Source organism: Phocoena sinus, chromosome 3, assembly GCF_008692025.1.
Source record: "Phocoena sinus isolate mPhoSin1 chromosome 3, mPhoSin1.pri, whole genome shotgun sequence".
NCBI classification, from domain to species: domain Eukaryota; kingdom Metazoa; phylum Chordata; class Mammalia; order Artiodactyla; family Phocoenidae; genus Phocoena; species Phocoena sinus.
The window spans coordinates 1,097,723-1,115,093 of record NC_045765.1 but is presented as its reverse complement, the minus strand read 5'-3'; the positions used below and the strand labels follow the sequence as shown (position 1 = coordinate 1,115,093).

Sequence of the window (17,371 nt, the reverse complement as noted above, 5' to 3'; positions counted from 1 at the left end):
GCCCTTGGCCTGGTGTGGGGTTGGTGGGCATGGGGGAGGGGTGGGGGGGAGGGCTCAGATCCAGCCCCTCCCCCCCAGTCTTCCAGATACAAGAGTTAGAGTTCAGGATACCCCAATTCCAGGCTTTTCCACAAGCCAGGTGCTGTCGGCATCGGGGCTACACCGAAAGGTGGTCCAGCCAGGTCCCCTTTTCCTGAAGCTCAGGACCTGACATCCCAGGGGACAACCAGCCATGGGGATGGCTATGACCCATGTGGAGGGGATGGTGCCAGGGGGTCACTTCCTAGGGCATCTGCCCGCCTCTGTGGTGTGTGTGGGACCCCCATCTCCAGTAGGACGGGGTCCACCTGACATTGTACAGACAGGGAAACAGGTATGCAAACCTTCGTCCCAGGATGACTCGTAACACCTACCAGTCCCCAAAGAACATCTGAGCGATGAGCCACAGGTGGTGTCCCCCTGTCACCTAGTTGGGAGCAGAGGACCATGGTCCGTGGGGCTGCTGGACACATCTCTTCGGGACTGGGATTGGCCTGGAGTCGAGGACTGGGGGACCATGGGTTGCACCGTGGTCAGCTGGCGGTTGGCACGAAAGTTCCAAAGGTGGGGAAGGAAGCGCTGCAGTGTGTGGAGGACGGGGTGTGGTGACAGGGAGGGGCCCAGGACTGCTCCAGGGACAAACCCAGGGGCTAGGTGACCACAGGCTGCTGGCTTGAGGAATGGGCAATGAGGGGTCTGGGGGACACAGCCCGCTAGAAAAGCTAGGAAGGCATAGCAGAGCAGCCTGGAGGGCTTCCAGGAGGAGGCCAGGGGCTTGGGATGACAGGAGCGTCTGATGGGGCAACAGGGATGGAGAGGAAGTAGCCAGAGATGGACAGGGCACCCCACGAGCGAGTGACGGCCACACCAGATCTCCCAACTGAGTGAGAGTAGTAACCCCAGGCTGCAGGGCCACAGGTGGGTCTCAGGAAGGGCCACATACACGCAGGGTTCCAGCCCAGCCCTGCTGGAATTTCCCCATCTGTAAAATGGGCATACACCTGGGACTTCCCTGGCGGGCCAGTGGTTGAGACTCCATGCTTCCACTGCAGAGGGACGAGTTTGATCCCTGGTCGGGGAGCTAAGATCCCACGTGCCGCACAGTGTGCCTCAAAAGCAACAAAAGAATGGGGATACACCTAGGTACAAGCAGCCAGCTCTGATGAGGCTCAGGGGGTGGAGTGCATTGATTCGTGGCCCCCAAAAGATACACCCCTGGAACCTGTGGATGGGAGCTTACAAAAGGGTATTTGCGGGGACTTCCCTGGAGGCGCAGCGGTTAAGAATCCGCCTGCCAATGTAGGGGAGATCCCACGTGCCACGGAGCAATTAAGCCCGCGCGCCACAGCTACTGAGCCTGTGCTCTAGAGCCCGCGAGCTGCAACTACTGAGACCGTGAGCCACAGCTACTGAAGCCCATGTGCCTAGAGCCCGTGCTCTGCAACAAGAGAAGCCACCGCAATGAGAAGCCCGCGCACCGCAACGAAGAGCAGCTCCCACTCGCCGCAGCTAGAGAAAACCCGCGCACGGCAACGAAGACCCAACGCAGCCAAAATAAATAAATAAAAATTTTTAAAAAGGGTCTTCGCAGATGTAATTAAGAATCTTGAGATGAGATCATCCTGAATTAGGTTGGCCCTAAATCTAATGTCCTTATAAGAGACGGAGGAGGAGAGTCAGACACAGAGGGTGAAGACGGAGGCAGAGGCTAGGGTGATGCAGCCTCAAAGGATGCCTGGGGCCACCACAAGCTGGAAGAGGTCGGAAGAATCAGCCCCCCACCCCCCGCCCTCCCCGCCTGCCCCGCAGCCTTCAGAGGAATCGCGACCCTGCCACACCTTGGTCTCCGACTTCTGGTCTCCAGAACGTGGAAAACAAATACCTATTACTTTGTGGTAATTTGTTACAGAGCTTCAGGAAACCAGTATGGGTGGGTGGGAGGGTGATGCTTAACCCGGGGCCGGCCCACACCTCAGTGGTGGAGTAGTGGTGGCGCCAGTGGCTCCAGCTGACCTGGAGCGAAGTCAGGCCACGGAGGGTTACGGAGGCAGCAGGGACTTGAGGCATGGAGACCACCCCCCTGCAGTTTGGCCCAAAGAGCAAGAGGAAGAGCTGTGGCCGACCCCCACCCCGGCCAAGGGGTCTATGGTGGTGGGCGTGCGTCCTCGGGAGGGAGGTGGGACCTGGAGCCTGAGCGAGGGTCCCGACAGGGGTGGGCAGAAGGGGTGTTGGCCTGGTGTCTGTAAGGAATTGAGGGGTCTCTGGGGAGCTGCAGGGAGTGGGCTTGTCAGTTTGCTGCTGAAATAAGAGGAGAGAAGGACCCCAAAGGGCCCAGGTGCCCGGGAGCTTGGTTGGGGATCATGGAGATTGGGTGGCTGAAGGACCCACCAGGGGAGGGTGAGGCCCAGGGCCGAAGCCCAAATCCAGACCAGCCAAAGCCAGCCCCCTGGAGGGGTTTCTGAAGACGCAATGGTTAACCGGGTGGTCCCCCAACCATGGGCAGGGCTGTCACCTATGCTGGTCTGAGGAAGTGCTGTCCCAGGACTTTCCAGAAACACCTGAGGAGACCGCTTACTGCTGGGTACAGGGTTGTGAATATTGTCAGTGTGAGGCCAGAGACACTGCAGCCCTCGGGGAGAGAGATGGCCAGGCCAGGGTGAATTCCCTCCCTTGCCATGAGAGGCCCTGGATGCAGCCCTGCCTGAAGGTCATGTGTCCCAACCTCTCAGTTATAGGCACCAATAAGCTCTTCTTCTTTGTTTCAGCCACTGTGAGCTGGAATAACTGAAACTCACAAAAACCCAGAGGGACCACATTCTCAGTCAGGGAGCTGGAAAGCATTTCCGGGGCGTGGGGAGGGGAAGTCCTGAGTGCAAGCTCTCGTCCCCCTTGGCAATCGGCTCTCTTGGTTCACAGGTCCAGCACACCAGGGTGACCCTGGTCCAGTGTCTTGTCCCGGCGTGACAGCCTCCAACACGTGTCCTCACTGCCCAGCAGTTGAGCCGAATGTTCCATATTTTAGACTTTTGGTCATGGCAGAACCCCACTCTAGTAAGAATTTCTGTGTTGGTGAAAATCTGGCCTGTCTCTGCCACAAGGAGCAGTGGGCTCAGATCATGGTGCCCCCTTGGCAAAGCTCCTCAAATTCCCCCAAAGAGAGGCTGACGGCAGGCTGCGGAGTCAAGTTTACTTTAATGAAAAAAGAACAATTCCAAACACAAGTCTGGGTTGAACAGTCATGCCACGAGGTGAGGACCCCCACCTCCTATAGCCCCTGCATGCTCCCCCAGCTGTCCCCAAGGACGTCCCCTCTGGCGGAGCAAAAGGGACAGAAATGGAGCTTGGGTCCTGGGCATCAACACGCAGAGGTCCACCTTGACCCTCAGGGAAGCTAGATGCTCTGAAGCATGTGGATCGCATGCTGAAGGTGCTGGCGGGCAGCCGGAGCGCAGCCATGGCTCCGCAGGACGCCCAGCGGGTAGGAGGTGCCAGGCTGGCCCTGCTCCCAGACCGTGAGCCGCAGCTCTCCACACCCACCACTCAGCACGAGTTGAGCCTGGTCTCCGCGGCAGCTGACCTACCGAGGTGGGAGGAGCTGGGTTCGAGGGGAGAAGGAGCCCTGGCCCTCGGAGGACAAGTGGATAGGAGACTGAGGTCCCCCTGATCTGAGTCTCAGTGGCTGCCCCACCCCTAGGAACTCAGGGTCGGGAGCCCAGGGCTCTACCACACAGACAGGGAAACTGAGGCTCAGATGGGACTCCTCCGCCCAGAGCCGCCCAGTGAGACCTCCTACTCTTAAGCCTGTGCCCTGGGGAACAGAAGCTCCTCATGGGTACCAGCTTCCACAGCTGCTGGGCAGGGCCATTTGAAGACAATCCTCTAAGACCCGGCCCAGGCCAGGGTACTCTGGTCTGAACAGAGAGGGGATTTGACTATAAAATAAAATCATACTAATTTTTAAAAATAATAAGTATTGTATACTAGTGCGTTTCAAATCTGTTTTAGGAGTGGCTATGATGTCCCAGGGATTGCCAGGACTGCGCAGGAAAACCTAAAAATGATTCTGCAACACAATGACATTTCGACAGCTGCTACAGGTAACCACACAGGACGATGACCCTGAGGGACATTTTGCTGTCATTCAGACACATTTTATTTCCGATTTTCCTGGGGCTTCCCCCAGAAGCGTGCAATGTAACAGCCCTGTTTGCGGGGGGGACCCTCACTCACCTGCACCGTCCCATCACTGAACAGCAGGAGTGCGGCCCGCTCGGACACCAGGAAGCGCAGCAGGCAGAGGCTGGGGGCTGCCGGCCAGGCGGCTGTGGACAGGCCCCCCTCCTGTGGACAGACCCAGCCACGGGGCCTCAGGGCCGAGGGCTCCCACCGCCTGGCACACCCCCCAGCCCCACCCAGCCCTCACCTCTCGCAGCCGCCGCTGCATGTATCGGGCAAAGAGCCGAAGGACAGCCAGCTTGGCACCCAGCAGGGTGGGCACATCCCTCAGGGCGAACGTCTCCAGCCTTCCCCGGTCGGGCATGTAGATGACTTGGCTGATGGGGGTGGGGGGTTGCACAGGGCGGTGCCAGCTGTCAGGACCTCCATCCTGGACACCTCACACCCGAGGACACCTTCTCACGCAGCCGTGTCTCTTGGACCATGATGTGAAACCAGCTCTGCACGGACCAGCCCTCTCTGTTCATCCAGCCCCGGCCCCTCCCCTGAACTCCAGACCCTTGGAGCCACAGACTCAGCCTGTCCACGCTGAGATCCTGACGGGCCGCCACAACTACTGAGCCTGTGCGCCACAGCTACTGAAGCCCACCTGCCTAGAGCCTGTGCTCCGCAACAAGAGAAGCCACCACCATGAAAAGCCCGTGCGTCGCAACAAAGAGTAGCCCCCGCTCGCCGCAACTAGAGAAAGCCCGCGCAGCAACGAAGACCCAACGCAGCCAAAAATAAATTAATTAATTTAATTAATTTTTTTTAAAAAAAGTGTGAGTCTGACCCCTCCTTCCCGCCCCAACCCCAACAGTGGCCTGTGAGGCTCTGTGACTTCATGTCCTTCCCCTCTCCCTGCCATTCCTCAAACCCACCACGCTCAGTCCCATCTCGGGGGCTTTGCACATGCTGTTCCCTAGGCCTCAGATGCTGTTCCTGACGGACTGTTTCTCATCATTTCTGTCTCGCCTGAGCGTCACTTCTTCAGAAAGCCCCTCCTTCCACAACCACTCTGTTGAGAGTCGTCTCCACTTCCCCAATCTGTCACCTCACCTGCTTCGTTTCCTTCAGAAAACTGCCACCTGAAATCAACTTAGTAATTCATTTGTTTAGCATTGTTCTCCCCGACCAGGCAGTAAGCACCTGTAGGTGTGCACAGTAGATGTGTAATAAATCTGTGAGGAGTGAATGAAGAAAGGCAGGAAGGAGGGCCTGGCCTCCCAGGGGGTAGGAACTCCACAACTTACCCCTCTGCAGGACGCAGGGCCATGTGGGTGCCATCCCGAAGCAGGACACCACTGCCCCCGTCTGACAATTGGTAGCCGAAGCCGTACTTGCTGGAATAATCCACCCACTTGGGGGCCCAGAGGATGGGCCGCTGCTCTCCTGGGGGGTCCTGCGTGGCTGGCACAGGATGAAATGAAGTGAGCAGGGGTCCTGGAAGGGGCGGGCGGAAGGACGGCAGAGGCACAGGAGATGGAGAGTAAAGTCCAAGGAATAGAACACCAACGCTTGGGACTTCCCTGGCGGTCGAGTGGGTAAGACTCCGTGCTTCCGCTGCAGGGGGCATGGGCTCGATCCGTGGATGAGGAACTAAGATCTCACATGCGACCAAAAAAAAAAACCAACTCTTGCCTTGAGGCGGGAGGACTGAGGGACCCTGGGATCACAGCTGCCTCTGGAAATGAGTAAATCTGAAATGCTTGTAAGGTCCAAAATACCGTAGGGCTTTGCTTTATTTCATTAAACATTTTTTGTATTAAAAAATAAAAATTGCTCAAGGCCATGTGGGATCCTAGATTGGATTGCAGAAGAGAAAAAGGGCAATCATGGAAACCCTGGGAAACTCCAGTGGCCCAGGAAGCTGGGCCACAGGAGAAGCTGGAAGTCTGTAATACAATCGCCAGCTATCTGTGCTGCTCCTACCTGGGGCGCCAGAGTCCAGGCAAAGCTGCAGGCTCCTGATGGCTGCCTCTACCTCCTGCCTCGGGCTCCCCTGGGGCCCTGGGGAGACAGATCTCTGTGGGGGACAGGCAGGCCAGGGCCCCTCCAACCAGCCCCGCCCCGAACTCCCACATCCGGGAAAGTCCTATTTTCACCCCAGAAGGATTCCAGACATCATTGTCATTTTACAGGTGGGAAAATTGAGGCCGGGAGAGGGGACGTGGTCCTGGCAAGGCAGGATCTTTGCCCCCCACTTCTCGACCCTCAGTCCTGCCCACAGCTCCCACCTACGATGGAGAGTCTGCTCACCCGCCGGGTCACTCCCGAGGGTCCCCTGGCTGAGCAGGTGGACAGGGCTTTCAGGGCACGGAGCCCCTCCCTCTGACAGGGAGGCCTGGGGAGGGAGCAGCAGGGGTTGGGGGCTCTGGCCTCCCCCCCTGAAGACCCCCTGGCTTCTCCCTCTGCCCAGCCTTCCTGTGAGGATGCCCTCCACATTCCCCACCATGCCCCCCTCCCCGCGCCCTCACCTCACTACCGCACTCTATGGAGTCAGGGTCAGGGCCGCCTTCTCCTGGACCTGAAGCCTCCTTAGGAGTGAAGGGGCCTGCAGGAGGCACGAGGATTGGGGGGTGGGCAGAGCCTGACCCCATGCAGGGCGAGACCTCTGCCACCGACATCCGCCTCTGCCGTGGCGGTGACATTTCAGAGCAGGTAGGGAGGAGGACAGGCGTGTGAGATGCGGGGCGCAGGTAGGAGCAGGTGAGGGGGCGGGGCGGTACTCACAAGGCCTCCGGCACTGGGGCAGCAGCAGCTGGCCCACCCTCCGGAAGAGCCTGCCCAGAGGCTGGGGGATGGAGAAGATGGGCAGGCTGTGGCAGGAGTGGGGCGGCAGCCGGTCCGGGGTGAAGCCCTTTGGAGTGGAGAGCTGGGCGTCAGCACGCCACTCCTGAGTACCTGGGCTAGCTGGGGGTCCTGACCCACACCTGGGTCTGCTGAGACACCCCAGAGAAGGGCAGCCCCGACCCGCTGACACCCCACACCTGCGTGAAAAAGTCATCCTGCAGCAGGTGGTCCAGGCTGGGCCGCTCGGCCGGGTTGGGTGCCAGCAGGCGGGCGATGAGGCGGCGTGCATTGGGGGACAGATGTGCAGGCTCGGGGTAGCGGCCGTCTCGGATGTTCTGGTACATCTCCGACAAGGGTGCCGCCACGAAGGGAGGGGCGCCAGTCAGCACCATGTACCTGGGCCGGGTCGGGGGCAGGAACCTGGGTGCCTGCTTGCATCTGTCCTGGGCATCCAGGGTTGCCTCACACCTACCTGTGCACACCTGGCCACACCTTCCCACACTTCCTGACTCCGTACCCACGTCACATCCACTTTCTCATAGCTGCCCTACATCTGCTCCCACCTGGCCATTCCTGTCTGCTCAGGAGACACCAGCATGTGTCTGTACACCTGCCTGCTCCTGGGTTATACCTGGACACACCTGCATATACCTTTCCAGGTTTAGTTTATGCATGCTCACATCTCATACCTGTACATATGCCCTCATCTGCCTGTGTATCTGCCACCTGCACACACCTGTCCACACCTCTGTGCACACTCAAAACTATCATCCCGCCGTATGCCCTATTCACACCTGCACGCTCAGATGATGGCAGGTGTGTGCTCCCACCTGCCCCCCGAGCTGCACACACTGGTCCTGTGTTTGCTCATACCTGCCTGTGCCCCCACTCAACGTCCCTTGTACATGCCTACACCTGTCCTTACCTGCCGGTGCCTGCTCCCACCTGCCCACACCTGGCCCCAGCTGGGCAGTCCTGTCCCCCTTCCCCAGGCCCGGGGCTTCGGGGGCCACTCACATGACGCAGCCCAGAGCCCAGATGTCCGACTGGCAGGAGTGCCCGTTTCTGGACACGACCTCCGGGGCCAGGAAGTTTGGGGTCCCACAGAGCACTCTGGGGGGCATAACGGGGGCTCAGGAAGGCTGGGGCCAGAGCCGGCCCACTCTCACCCACCCAGAGAGCCCGCTCAGAGCCTCCCAGTCACCTGTGGCAGCGGCCTCCTGGGCCCACCCTGGTGGCCAGCCCCAGGTCTCCGATCTTCACCTCCATGTTCTTGTTCAGGAAGAAGTTACCTGCCGGGGCGGGGGGGCGGAGGGGATGGGAGGGGGAGGAGCACGGCGTGAGGGTGGAATCCCCGCCCTCGCCCCGCCCCCTCCCCGCCCCGCCCCCGCGGCCCCTTCCGCGCCCTCACTGAGCTTCAGGTCCCGGTGGACGATGCGCCTCTGGTGCAGGTAGCGCAGGCCGCTGACCAGGCCCCGCAGGTAGTAACGCACCTCAGGCTCTGTCAGCGTCTGCCGCGCCTCCAGCACGTGGGCCAGTGACTGCAGGGGACCGGCAGGTGCAGCACCGGCGCCGAGGAGACACAGGTGAGCCCAGGTTAGGCGGTACAGTGATTTCCAGGGACCCAAGAAGGCAAAGGTAAATTCAGCTCTCAGGTGGATGTGGCTGATTGTGGGACAGGCAGAGGTGAGCTCTGAGCCCCAGGAGGAACGTACGAGTTCAGATGGGCCGAGGGGGCCACAGTGAGCTTTTCGGCAAGAGACGAACCCAAGGCGGGTACATTCTGGGCAAAGGAGAGCTCAGGTGTATTTAATTGGGCTCAGGCAGTTCAAGGGGTCTATGAAGGTACAACTAAGTCCAAGTGGGTTCAGGAACAGGCATTCCTGCCTGTCGGACATCTGGGCTCTGGGCTGCACCATGTGAGTGGCCCCAAGGGCCCCGGACCTGGGGAACGGGGGCAGGACTGCCCAGGTGAGGCCAGGTGTGGGCAGGTGGGGCCTGGCTGAGTGCAGGAGGGGCACAGGTGGGCATAGGTGTGCCAAGGTGAGTCGAGAGAGCCTCTGGGTGGGCAGGTGGGCACTAGAGCATTAAGGGTGAGCACAGGTGGGCCTAGTGTGGTCACAGGTAGAAACAGATAAGGAGAGACAGACATGGGAGGGGGCCACAGATGAGCACAGCGGACTGGGGGGGGCATGGCTCCCTCTAGGCCCCGCCCCCTGGGCACCTGGCGGCTGCAGTATTCCAACACCATGTACACGTGGTCACGGTCAGCAAAGTGTCCGTGGAAGGCCACGATGTTGCGATGTCGCAGGCGGCTGTGCAGGGCGATCTCGCGCTCCACCTGCAGGCGGGGTCCCACGTGTACACACCCGGCAGGTGCCCACACCCGAGGTACCCATGCCCCCACGGGCATGCTCACCACCCTCAGGGCAGGGACGTCTCTGCGGACCCGATTTGGTCACAGGGCCCCTGGGCACTGATGCGCAGAGCGTACCTTGTCGCCGGGGCACAGCCGTCCAGCCCCACCACCGCCGTGAGGCACCACTTTGAGCGCAAACACGGAGCTGGTGGACATGTCGGTCAGCTTGTAGCAGCGGCTGAAGGCGCCCTGCGGGGCAGGCGATTCACGAGCTCAGGGCACACAGGTGTGGGGACAGATGGCCAGGCCTCTTCACACACAGACACGCACACACACACACCCCTGAGACGCATGGATGCATGGCTCACATCCTCGTACCTGGATACCCAAGGCAACACAATACAGAGAAGTACACGAAGGCACAGGGACACATACACTCAGACACACAGACACATCCACACCTGGATATATAGAGCCCACGGACCCTCGTACAGTCCCCGGACACACGGTACAACGCCCGAACACAGAAAGCAGAGACCTATGACACATTCAGACACATACGCACAGGGACAACACAACAGAGTCTGGGTCCGCACCAAGGCTCCAAGTCGCAGAACACTTGGGCGCACACCCACACCCTAGACACACAACCCACAACACAGCACAACGTGCCCAACACCGGTTCCCGCCACACGATGCACGCAGAACAGCGGGTACATCGCGGACCCGGGCGTCCACCCACGCCAGCCCCAAACTCTCGTGGACACGCGACACACGCAGAGACAAAAGCCGGGGCGCACGCTGGCTCGTTTGCGGTCGCGATCGCGCGAACGCGCCCCGCCCCGCCGGGACCCCTGCCCGGCCCGGCCCCCTCGTCAGCGGACTTGGGGTGCCGGGGTCCCCACCTCGCCGATCAGCTTCCCGCGCCTGTACACGCGCCCCGAGCTCGGGTCGCGCAGGAAGACGGAGACCAGCGGGCGGCAACTGCGCCGCCGCCGCCGCCGCCGCCGCCGCGGTTCGGGCTCCATCCCTCCCGGGAGCCTGGCGGGGCGGGCGCACTGGCGCAGTCTCGGCCGGGACCACCGCGCGCGGCGCTGCTCTGGGGGCCGCGCGCTGCCTGGACGCGTCTTATTGGCCGAGGGGGGAGGGGTGGAGTCCAGACGCTCGGGGCGGCCAGCGCGGGAGGGGGCGGGCGCGTGCGGGGACGCGGGACTGGCGGGAGTTCAGGGACCAGAGCGGCGCTGGCACCCCTGCACGCCAGCCCAGCGCCAGTCCCGCGCGCGCTCAGCTCGCTTGCTCCTCCAATCCTGCGCCTCCCGCCAAGCCGTGAACTGTCAACACGCCCATTTCTCTGAGCAGGAGACTGAGGTCAGAGGGATTGTCTCATTCTCTCGAGGCTTCGAGGGGAAGGGTGGGTGGGAGGGAGGGCTTGGCAGGGCTCTCCCCAGACTGCACTTGAGGTCTGAGTCTAGTCGTCCTGAATACGTGTGACCGTGGGTCCTCCTGGCAGGTGGGTCCCCGGGCCCCATATGACAATGCACGAGGCTTGATTATCTCGGCACTAGGGAGCCACAGCAGGATTCAGGGAGGTGGGGAGGGGCGTGAAGCCCAAAGGGGCACTGCTGGGGTTGTGAGGCTGGCATATATGATGGACACTCCGTGGAGAGAAGGAGCAGGATTTGGGTACTGATGGACAGACGCTGGGGGTTGTGACTCCTGGCTTGGGCAGCCAAAGAGAGGCAGGGGGATGGAGAACAGGTGGGCAGGCTCGGGCCCCCCCCCCCCGGGAACCATGGGAGCATCTCTGAGCTGTTCCCCAGACTCAGTTCCCAGCTCTTTCCTTGTATTGTCTCAAGTCACCCTTTCACCGATTCCGAGATGCAGGAACTGGCCTTGTCCCCATTTTACAGATGAACACCCTGAGGTCCGGGGCGGTTAAGTCGCTTACCCAGCCAGGAAGGGACAGTGCCGGACGTGAATCCAGGCAGCTGCCTCTGGATGCCTCGGTATTAATCCCCAAAAGTTACATAACACAATGAATGGGGAGGGGTTAGCAGGGCTCCGTGGGGCTGGAATCAGGCCTCGGAATTTTCCAGAGACCAGATTTCGGAGTTCGGCCCAGCCAAGCCACCAGGGATAGGAAACACCTTCTGCGTTGTCACATGTCTGCCTGGCATGTCAAATGGGGGCACCCAGGGCATGAGGGACTCTGCGGGGGCCCCAGTGCATTGGATGCAGCCATCCTCTGGTACCTTTGCGGGGGGCCGGCCTCAGCTCCAGGGCAAGGATTCCATCCAGGCCAGTGCAGGGGGCCAGCTGGCTGCGGCCGGGGGAGCCCGAGTCCTCTGCTAATGAGAACCAGGTGCGGTGTGACAGAAGGAAGGCAGCTGGGGGGCCCGGGGGTCTGAGCTGTCACATCACTGTCGCCCTGGAATCCACAGTGGCAGGCAGGAATCCAGGTCCTTCTCAGTGGCACGCCTCTGCTGCCTGCAAATTCAGGTGTTTGCTCAGCACTTGTGCCCAAGACAGACCCACCCGGCCCTCAGGAAACGGTGGAGAGGAGATCACCCAGAATTCACCAAAGCCGGGGGTCTGGGCGGGTTCTGGAGGCCAACGTCAGAAAGCCAGACCCCTTCCAGGAAGCGGCTTATCCCAGAGGTCGGTGCTCTCCTTAGCCCCACGTTATCGATGAGGAAACTGAGGCTCAGGAAGGGACATGCAAGCCAGAGTCACCAGACTGTGGCCGAACCTGGCCTGCAGTGCAGGTTGGTGCGTCTGGAGCCCCTGCCCCCCCCCCGATACTGCCCCCTAGGCCTCTCCTCCGGGGGCTATGGGAGCACAGGAAGAGGCCTCACGCTGCAGTAGGCAGCTGAACCCACTGGACCCCCAGAAGCCTCCTGGGGGAAAGAAATCCAAAGCTCCTGGCCCAGTGCCTCACAGCAGGGCTGTCAGCTGACACCCTCTGCAGACACCAGCTCTGCCCCCATCTCCCGGCAGCCCACTGTTTTCCTGGCTGAACCTCCTCCACGGGGCTGGGGAGCCATCCCATTGCCAGCCTGCGCCCCCTCGAGCAGGGATGCCCTCCCCCAGCACTCTAGAATGGAAAACTTTATAATAAAAGGAAAACCTTAGATGTTCATAGCAGCTTTATTCACAACAGCCAAAAGGTGGAAATAGTCCGGGTGTCCATCGACTGATGAGGGGTAAACAAAACGTGCTCCACCCATACAGTGGAATATTATTCAGCCTTAAAAAGGAAGGAGGTTCTGACACTTGATACAACGTGGATGGACCTTGAGGACATCATGCCCAGTGAAATAAGCCAGACACAGAAGGACACGCTGTGTGTCATTCCACTCACAGAAGGTCCTAGAGGAGTGACATCCAGAGAGACAGGAAGTAGATGGTGGGGGCCAGGGGCTGGGGGAGGGGTGGGGAGTCAGGGTTTCATGGGGACAGAGTTTCAGTTTGGGAAGATGAGAAAGTTCTGGAGATGATGGTGGAGATGGTTGCCCAACAATGTGAGGGTACTTAATGCCACCGAGCTGTGCACTTACAAATGGTGAAGATGGTGAATTTTGTGTGATTGTATATTTTGCCACAATCAGAAAGTGAAAACCGTTTTAGCTTCCCCACCCCCCTAAAAACCACAGGCCTAGGGAGCTAATACCCCCATTTTACAGATGAGCAAACTGAAGCCTAGTGTGTGTAGCAAGCACAGGATGGCAGTTTTGCAGAGGGGCAGGCGTTGAGGGGGGAACTCAGTGGGGCTGCCTGACCCTCCCTGCCGACCCCTGCCCAGGGATCAGGAGGCCGGGGTGGTCGTGGGCTGGAGCCCCAGCCTGGCCGCGCAGTCCCCTGAGCCCCCGTGCTCCAGGCCAGAGGCTTAATTTGTCTCCAGTCTGTTCTTTCCCTGACCTGAGATAACTCCCCAGACTCAGCAGATTTCCCAGGAGAAGTGCCGGGGAGCCTTGCTCAAAATACCTGCCGCAGGTGGAGGGGGTGGCTGCTGAGACAGCGCCCAGGCGGGACCCTGGGAGGCCTCCCTCAGGAGGCTGGCAGGTGGGCTGGGCGCGGGGTCCGCGGTGGTGCAGCCCCCTCCTTCCAGAACTAGGGAGGGAGCAGGCAGGCAGGCAGGCGTGACTCAGCCCGGCTCCTGGGTCCCTCTCTTGCTTCCTGCCTCCTGGACTTTGAAACGCAGTGGACTCCCTGCTGCCTGTCTGTACTCGGGAGACCTCGGCCAGACCTCTCAGGTCCCCAGGGACGGGCCCCGTGAGCAGAGCGGGCGGGAGGCCACCTCATGACTGCAGTGCCCACTGCCTCAAGACTGGCCCAGCTGGGGCTGTGGGGACCTGGGTGCCACATTCCCTGAGCTTCCATCCTCCGGGAACAAACCTTGCCCTTGCCTCTCCTGCCTCTCAGCACACACTGTCACTGGCTCCTTCTAGAAGCTCTGTCCCCTCATGTCCTCTGGGACACCTCTTTGTAGGCTATTCTCCCACCTTTCTTTTTTTTTTTTTTTTTTTGCGGTACGCGGGCCTCTCACTGTTGTGGCCCCTCCCGCTGCGGAGCACAGGCTCCGGACGTGCAGCCTCAGCAGCCATGGCTTACGGGCCCAGCCGCTCCGCGGCATGTGGGATCCTCCCGGACCGGGGCACAAACCCGCGTTCCCTGCATTGGCAGGCGGACTCTCAACCACTGCGCCACCAGGGAAGCCCCTCCCACCTTTCTTGTTACATCTTTTCGGTTCTCCTTTGAGGCTCCTCCTCCCGGTGCCCAGGACTCAGTTCAGAGCCCCCCGCATCCCCTTTGTCCACTCCCTCTCGCTGATGTGGTCCAGGCCAGCAGAAGACTGACGCAGGGGGCTTGTCTCTCCTCCCCTGTCTTAGTCCGGCCTTTGCCAAAAGCAGACCCTGAAGCAAGGGTTTAGTGCCGTGAGTTGATCTGAAGAACAGGACTGAGGGGCCGGGGAGGATGGGAGGGGAGGACGAGGGGCGCATGGACCCCTGGCATCCACCCCCCGTTGGCCGGGGCCTCCACCTTGGACATTAATTGTCTTGTACACCCAGCTTGGAATGGCTCCCATACATGGTCCAACTGCAGCTTGGAGAGCGATGGAGTGAAATGTGGGACAGGAAGGTATGTGGGTGGGGAGCTCTGAGGGGCTTGATGCCCCCCCAGAGCGGAGCAGAGCCTGGGCTCAACCACTCCAACTTCTCCCCTTTGGCCCGTGACACTAGGACACATGTCCACAGTCAGGGTGTGGGGCGGCAGACAGGGTCAGGGAGGGGAGGTCCAGAGTGCAGTTTTGGGGACATTGCCTTCAAGATGCCTGGCAGGGGAGCCCAAGGATAATCCAGAGGAGGAGATGGGACTGAAGACACCAAGTGGGGTCTCCCTGGCACAATGCGCAGGACCAGCCAGGGCCCTGGGTCAGGAGCTTTAAGGACGGCTATGGCCAGGTTGGGGGCCACGATGTATTTGGGCCCTCAGAGGCTCACAGAACCAGGGGCTGCCTGAGAACTGGACTCAGGGGATGCTGTGGGGCTCAGGGACAGTCCAGCCTCTTCCTGACAGCAAGAAGCCTTCCAGAACCAAATCAGATCACATCCAAAGCCTGCTAGTGGGCCCCCATGGCCTTCCCACACACCCACTCGCTCACCCTGGCCCAGCCACCCTGGCCTCTCTGTTGGTCTAAGATCCCATACCAAGCTCATCCCAACCTCAGGGCCTTTGCACATGCCATTCTCGCTGCCCAAAGGACTCCCCGCCCCCCCCCCCCACCTAGTCTTCGTCCAGGAGCTCCTTCTCATCTTCTGGGACCCAGGCAAGGGCCCCCCACACCCTATGAGTCCCTCTGCGGTACCCTCACAACCTGCAATCATGCCATTTCCCTGCTAGTTCGCTGACTTCTCTCCTACAGGACTGGGGGCTCCATGGCAGAGACAGGCTGTGCATTTCCGTGCTATGTCCCGTGTAGGTGCTGACCCAACTCACTGGGGGGCCTTGGGAAAGTCCAAACCCTCCCCCAGCTGCCTCAGACTCCGCCTGCTGGGTGGGCATCCTCAGGGTCCTGAGTGGGTGCTGTCCCTCCGGGTGGACACTCTTCCCCCAGTGTCCTCAGCTGGATGCCTTCTCAACCTCTGTTTGGGGACATTGATTGACCCCGCTGCATGCAAAGTACTGGGTGCCATCAGAACCAGCCAGATTTCCACAGGAATAATCTGTATTTCATCTGCTTAGGTCTTTTGACCAATTATGAGAGAAGCAGCTCAATGTCATGTGGGCTCCTGGATGAGATCCTGGAGCAGAAAAAGGAAATTAGTTGGGGAAAAAGGAAAAAAAGACAGCAACTCATGGAATCCAAATAACATTTGGAGTTTGGTCAATAGTGATGGTAATTACTAATATTATCAATTAGTAACCATAATATACCAAGGTGAGTTCCTTAGATGTGACAAATAGTCATTTCCTATGGCTGTTGTAACAAATTAACACAAACTTGGTGGCTTAAGAAAACATACATTTATCACCTCGCATTCTGGAGGTCAGAAGTCCTAAAATCCAGGCGTGGGCAGGGCCGGTCCTTCCTGAGGCTTCAACGGAGCATAGGTTCCCGCCTTTTCCAGCTTCTAGAGGCTCCGCATCCCTGGCTCTCAACCCCTCCTGCATCTTTACAGCCAGCAGTGCAGCATCTCCCGTCTCTCTCTGCCTCTGACCCTCCCGCCTCCCTCTTATAAGTACCCTGTGACGATGCTGGGGCCCCCGGGGAATCCAGGGACCTCCCCATCCCAGGGGCCTTAATTCCACCTGCAGAGTCCCCTCTGCCCCGTGAAGTAACACGTCACAGGTCCCAGGACCAGGACACGGACGTCCTGTGTGTGTGTGTGTGCGGGGGGTGACATTATACTACTGATGACAAAGGATAGAGAGAAACTTGCTGTAATATCTTTGCAACTTTCTGTAAATCTAAAATTATTCCAAAATAAAAATTCTCTTTAAAAAAGAGAATTAAAAAACTACAATAAGTTAAACTAAAAGGCAGTAACTCAAACTCACCCCAACCCCCTCTCCCCCCACCCCCGCCTAGATCACCATGCTCGACGGTGAGGGTTTATTTCTGTCCGCTTCCTGTCTGAGTTTATGCTAACATAGGTACTTTTCCTTTTATATAAACGGCATCAGATCACGCGTAACTTTTCCTTCTCACCTAACACTTCTTGCCGTTTCTGAATAGCCTTCCCATGCTCCCGGTCCCCACAATATGCGAGGCCCCTGCCCCCTCTGGCCTCATGTTCACTGCTCTCCAGCCACACAGGCCTCCTCACTGGACTGGTCCTCACCCTGCTCCTTTGGCCCCCTGGCCTTTGCACGTGCTGTTCCATCTGCCAGGAACACCCTCTCCCTCACACCCTCTTCCGTCCGGTTCCCCTTCATTCTCCAGGTCCTGCCTCAAGCATCTCCCCACTTAGGCAAGTCCCTCCAGCCCCCTGCCTCAAAAGGAGCTCAGGACACCCATTCGGATGTGACTGTGAAGCTATCCCAGGCCCTCCAAGTGTCACTGCGTGTGACTCTGCCCCTCTGCCCCCCCAGCATCCTGACCCATGAGGTGGGGGTGAGGATTCCTCTCACGGGGGCAGCTGGGGGTGTCACATCAGATATGGAGGCCTCCAAGGTGGTGGTGATGTGTAGAGGTGAAATACTCCATCACAGGATCAGTGGCCTAAGAAACAGGACCTGTCCAGGGGGGTGAGGGTGATGCAAAAAACGCTGTTCCCTATTTGAGAGGACCTCCTGATAACAAGTCACAGAAACTCCAAATTGCTAAAGTGAAAAATAATGAATGGATAGCTTCAGGTGCAGCTTGATCCAGGGACTGAAACAACCGTCTCAGAAATCTCGCCCTTTCTGCTTCCTGCTTCTGTTGGCTTCTCCTGTGGTGGAGAAAACTACCATCCCAGCTCA

At 59.5% G+C, this 17,371-nt stretch overlaps 1 protein-coding gene across 1 annotated transcript; it reads right to left on the bottom strand.

Annotated features, from left to right (window-relative positions):
- Positions 1-3,212: 3,212 nt before the first annotated feature.
- On the bottom strand, positions 3,213-16,843 carry PLK5 (polo like kinase 5). The gene is made up of 18 exons (XM_032625356.1): positions 16,750-16,843; positions 13,391-13,516; positions 11,676-11,793; positions 10,312-10,618; positions 9,542-9,655; positions 9,272-9,388; positions 8,459-8,588; positions 8,252-8,339; positions 8,065-8,160; positions 7,245-7,443; positions 6,988-7,114; positions 6,732-6,808; positions 6,514-6,598; positions 6,187-6,264; positions 5,508-5,664; positions 4,463-4,592; positions 4,270-4,380; positions 3,213-3,616 (listed from the first exon to the last, which is right to left on the bottom strand). The coding sequence occupies exons 1-18, from the start codon at positions 16,841-16,843 to the stop codon at positions 3,431-3,433; spliced, it is 2,340 nt and encodes a 779-aa protein (XP_032481247.1). The 3' UTR covers positions 3,213-3,430.
- Between the last annotated feature and the right edge of the window lie 528 nt (positions 16,844-17,371).

What these genes read in the sequence shown, in the direction of transcription:
- PLK5 (XM_032625356.1), bottom strand. Translation starts at nt 16,843, where the DNA reads ATGAAGGGGAACCGGACGGAAGAGGGTGTGAGGGAGAGGGTGTTCCTG. An exon ending in CAGGGGGCCAAAGGAGCAGG is followed by an intron (nt 13,517 to 16,749) that starts GTGAGGACCAGT and finishes CTCCCTCCCTAG; the next exon opens with TTCTGGAAGGAGGGGGCTGC. An exon ending in TCAGTGATGGGACGGTGCAG is followed by an intron (nt 3,617 to 4,269) that starts GTGAGTGAGGGT and finishes CCACCTCGGTAG; the next exon opens with GTCAGCTGCCGCGGAGACCA.